A 5,049-nucleotide genomic window follows, 5' to 3' on the forward strand; every position below is an offset into this window, starting at 1 on the left:
TGTTGCAGGTAAGATAAGTGATATCACCTGCGGCTGATTACCCCATAGCCTGTTGGCATTTTGCGTAAGTTGGCGTTTGGGTGAGCAGCTTTGCAGTATTATTCTCCTCTTGGACGCAGTTGCAGAGTTACTTCTTTCAGCTGTTTTCGCAAGTTAAGTTTTCTGTTTCACCCTTCGTACACGTGCATACACAAGTGGTGTTCTTCATTTAAATAGTGGCGCGCCGAGAAAAGGTCCACCGAGTGTTATAGCTCAGCCGGTAGAGCAGGCGCTCTTACCGTGGTAGGCTGGGGTTCGAATCCACATTTAGGCATATTTTATTTAGCCAAGGATTTTGCCTTGCATTCCCTTTGTGTTTAAAAGGGCGTTTTCATTTTTCCCTTAAACCTCTGTGCGCAGTAGGTGGGATTGGTTATTTGTTCCCCTTCTATGTCCGCGTACAGGAAAGGGGTGATTTTAGATCTTATGAGCAGTATTTTTGTTTATACCTTTGAGCCAGTGAGTGCATACTCATACCATTGACTACTGTTCGCAGCAGGAGGGGTTAATTTGAGATACTTCTAGTACAGCTGAGTTTACCACTGACAGCTGCCTGGTACTATTATGGCTCCCCAGACTTGTCGGTTCTGTGGGGCAGCCATGGACATCCGCGACGGTCACCGTGAGAGTCCGTCTTGTTTGGGCATGGCGCATTTAATGGATGACGTTGATTGCCCATGTCCAGCAGCCATTGATCTGCCTCTGGAGGAAAGGGCCCGAAGGGCTAGGCTTGAGGGGCATTCCCAACACACTGCGGCAGCTGCTCCCTCTAGTAGGGAACGAGAGCGTCGCACAGAAAACCGCTCCCGCAAGCGTAAACAGGGGCAGTCCCAGGGGCATGGAAAAAAACGTGCCACAGAGACTAACTCTCCGCCACTGCAGAGTCCAGCCCCACCTGTAGATGGGGCAGGGGGGCAGGAAGATACTCAGTCTCAAATCCTGGCCGCCATTCGTGGTCTGGCAGACAGGGTGAGTAGAATGGAGGCTCAGAGAGCAGCTCCACTGACTGCGGCTTGTTCGGAGGGGATCTCCCCCAGGGACTTGCCGGCATATGAAGAACATCAGGCAGATCACCCTGATGCTATATCACTCTATGCACAGGGTTCTCCACCTTGGAGGACGAGGGTCACCCAGAGATTGCTGAAGAGTCACATTGCCTTAGCCTATCTCACACAGGTGAGTCTGCGTCCGTAGACGATGGTACTGGCGATTCTGTTCCCAGTGATGTGTTTTCAAAGGTTTTGAGTGCGGCTAAGATTATGGGCCTTTCAATTCCAATTGAAACCCCTAGCTCATCAGAGGGAGTCTGGGCTGGCATCTCACAGTCTCGCCCCTCAGTGACTATTCCTGCAGCCGAGGATTATTGTCAGACGTTAAGGAGGTCATGGAATAATCCTGGTAGCGCCCCTCAGTTTAATTCGGGGTGCAGGAGGCTAGGCTCGGTTCCGCTATGTCGTCAGCCATGATGGCCCGCAGACAGATCTGGCTAGCTCAGACAACCCTCCCCGAGAACATCAGTAAGGAGCTTACCAACATGCCGGTGGTACCGGGTAGAGTCTTTCACTCTGACTCCCAGAGTGTCTTGGAGAAAGCTGAACAGTCTCTGCGTACTCGAGAGAGCGTGCAGCGCACATTCAGTCGGCCTGCAGCGACGAGGCAGAGACCAACGGGCCAGCAGCACCAATTCCAGGCTGCCTGGGGTCATCCAGAGCCCTGGAGGCGTGTCAGGCGCCAGGGCTCAGGTGCACAAAATTCGGGTGATGCTGCAGGAAGACTGTGACTGCAGCATCAAGGGTTTCAGCCCCAGCCTACAGCAAGAGGGGCTCCTCAAAGGAGACGCCCCCCCAAGGGTCCAGGGACCCAGGGGGCCTCTGCATAGGAGTGGTGGGGCAGCCGCCAAGGTTCACTCCCAGCTACGCCTGGACAGCTGGGAGAAGGAAGTCTCAGACCCCTGGGTAGTGGCTACTGTTGCAAGGGGTTACAGAATTCAATTTCGGCGGCGGCCCCCACCTTTTTCCTGGGTCCAGATGACGTTGGTCAAGGACCCAGTCCAGGCAAAAGTTCTGTCCGAGGAGATTGCAATCCTCCTGCAGAAGAAAGTAATTGTGAAGGTAAGGCCCAGCAAACAGCAAGCTGGCTTTTATTCAACATATTTCCTTGTTCCCAAAAAGGATGGTGGGATACGTCCCATCCTGGACCTCCGGCGCCTAAATACTTCAGAATGCTGCACACACGGCCCATTCTAGAGTCGATAGAGCAAGGGGATTGGTTCAACACTATCGATCTAAAAGACGCGTACTTCCACGTCCCCATTTGTCAGGCACATTGGCAGTTTCTACGGTTCGCATTTCAAGGGCAAGCTTATGAGTTCAAGGTCCTTCCGTTTGGTCTCTCCCTTTCTCCGAGAGTTTTCACCCGAGTGGTAGCAGCCGCTTTGTCACCACTCCAGAGGGCAGGCTTAAAGATCCTGCCATACCTGGACGACTGGCTGGTCTGCGCTTCATCTCGCGAACAGGTCATGCAGCATACCGGGAGGGTCTTAGCTCATGTCCAATCCCTTGGTTTCAGGGTGAACTTAAAGAAAAGCAACCTCGAACCGAGGCAGGAAACAGTATTCTTGGGGCTTTGCCTGAACTCACTTGTGATGAAGGCGTCCCTTACCCCTCAGAGGGTTGCGAGAATCCTAACGGTCTTGCGTATCTTCCGACTGGGCAAACGCCTACAGTTGGTTCACTTTCAGAGACTGCTGGGGTTGATATCAGCAGCAGTGTTGGTGATTCCGCTGGGCCTGCTCAAGGCTCGGCCCCTGCAGCGGTGGCTGAATGCGTTCAACCTCCATCGACGGAGGGACAGGCATGTGAAGCTCAGAGTGACTCAGTCATGTCAGAGAGCTCTGAGCCCATGGAGGGACCACAAGTTGCTCACACAAGGTGTACCCTTGGGCAATCTGCCTTCAAGGAGGACTTTGGTGTCCACAGATGCCTCCAGGACAGGCTGGGGAGCAGTCTGGGAGGGCAGAATGGCGAGAGGTGTTTGGAAACCTCCATGGGACACCGAACACATCAATGTGCTCGAGCTGAGGGCTGTGCATCTGGCTCTCAGGGCCTTTCTCCCATTCATACGCGGCAGGCATGTCCTGGTGAAGTCGGACAGCTCTGTCGCAGTTTACCATGTCAATCATCAAGGAGGCACGAAGTCTCTGCGTTGCCTCAAGGTTGCACAGAGGCTTCTGCCTTGGGCTTTTCCACGTCTGGCCTCGCTAAAGGCTGTCTATGTACCAGGGGTGCTGAATCGGGCAGCAGACCTCCTCTCCAGATCGGGGCCTCTCCCGGGGGAATGGAGACTACACCCAGAGGTGGTGGCGAGTTTGTGGACTCATTTTGGTATAGCTCAGGTAGATCTGTTCGCATCCAAGGAGACAGCCCATTGCCAGCTGTGGTTTTCCCTGAGGCCTCCAGGCGGTCCTCTGGGCCTGGATGCTCTGTCTCATGAGTGGCCGAAGGGGTTACTGTACGCTTTTCCCCCACTACCATTGATTCCTCATGTGTTGGACAGAATCAACCGGGGGCACTACAAGGTTCTGTTGGTAGCCCCACGGTGGCCGGGGAGACATTGGTTTCCAGCCCTCCTTCGCCTGGTTCACGGCCGACCTGGGCCCTTGCCACTCAGGGTGGACCTTCTGTCCCAGGCGGGAGGAAAAATTTGGTATACCAAGCCAGCTGTGGGCTTGGCCCCTTCTCAGTCCGTCTCTCATGACCTGAGTGACGCTGTTCGGGAGACCATAGATAATGCTAGAGCACCCTCCACACGCTACAATTACAAGCAAAGGTGGAAGTTGTTCTCATCGTGGTGCCACCATAAAGGGGCAGATCCCGTCACCTGCCCGGTGGCTTTGGTACTTGACTTCCTCCAGTCGCTGCTGGATGCAGGTAGGGCAGCTAGCACCCTGAGGGGCTACACTGCGGCTATTTCTACTTTCCATGACACAATGGGGGGTCTTTCGGTAGGGAAGCACCCCATAGTGTCCCAGTTTCTGAAAGGTGCTAACCGTCTGCGCCCAGGCAGGAGTTTACGGGCTCCATCATGGGACCTACCTTTGGTGTTGAGGTCCTTGGCTACAGCCCCATACGAACCACTGGAACAGTCAGATTTTAAGTTTCTGTCACATAAGACTGCATTCCTTTTGGCCATTTGCTCTGCCAAGAGGGTGAGCGAGCTACACGCACTGTCTGTGAGCAGCGAGTGCTTGAGGTGGAGAGCAGAATATGCAGGGGTGTCCCTGTGGCCGAACCCGTTCTTCCTCCCTAAAGTGGTAAGCCCTCAGACAGTGAATCAGGCTATTGAAATGGAAACATTCCAACCTGATCCATCTTGCCAAGAGGGAGCGGCTCTTCATACATTGTGTCCAGTAAGGGCACTGAAGGCCTATGTTGATCGTACTCGGACGCTGAGGCAGGCACACACTCAGCTGTTCATTTGTTATGGGGGCAAGAAGTTTGGTCACCCCCTGTCTAAGCAGCGTCTGTCCCACTGGTTGGTGGAGACAATTTCTCAGGCTTACTCTAACCAAGATTTCCCAGTCCCAGAAGGTCTGGTGGCCCACTCCACACGCAGTGTGGCCACTTCATGGGCAGCTATAAAGAAAGTTGTTGTTGGGGACATTTGTGCAGCAGCATCATGGAGTACTCCATGCATGTTTGCAAGGTTTTATAGAGTCAATGTGACGTCTACGGCAATTGGCTCCACAGTTCTTATGTCGGCTGCCGAGCATGTTGGTGAGGCGGTGGAATCTTCGGAATGTTGATATTAGTCATCCAAGGTGAAGACCGTGGTGATGGTCAGAGTGAGGTCGAAATAGATCGTAAGTTATGTCCATAACTATGGATCTATGAGACCGAAGGATGACCGTCACCATCTCTTGTCGCTCAGAACGGGCTGAGGCGTTCCAGGCAGGAGGAAGAGGCATGGTTTTCCGGTTGCTTTATAACCTACGGCCAGCCTCTTAAGGTC

General features: G+C 53.6%; 1 protein-coding gene across 1 annotated transcript; it reads left to right on the forward strand.

Moving 5' to 3' along the window:
* Positions 1-603: 603 nt before the first annotated feature.
* LOC119479818 lies at positions 604-4,843 on the forward strand. The gene is given in 4 exon segments (XM_037755786.1): positions 604-1,215; positions 1,469-1,582; positions 1,749-2,250; positions 2,253-4,843. Coding segments are annotated over 4 exon segments (3,819 nt in total).
* Positions 4,844-5,049: the final 206 nt, after the last annotated feature.

Source organism: Sebastes umbrosus, chromosome 20 (assembly GCF_015220745.1).
Source record: "Sebastes umbrosus isolate fSebUmb1 chromosome 20, fSebUmb1.pri, whole genome shotgun sequence".
NCBI classification, from domain to species: Eukaryota; Metazoa; Chordata; class Actinopteri; order Perciformes; family Sebastidae; genus Sebastes; species Sebastes umbrosus.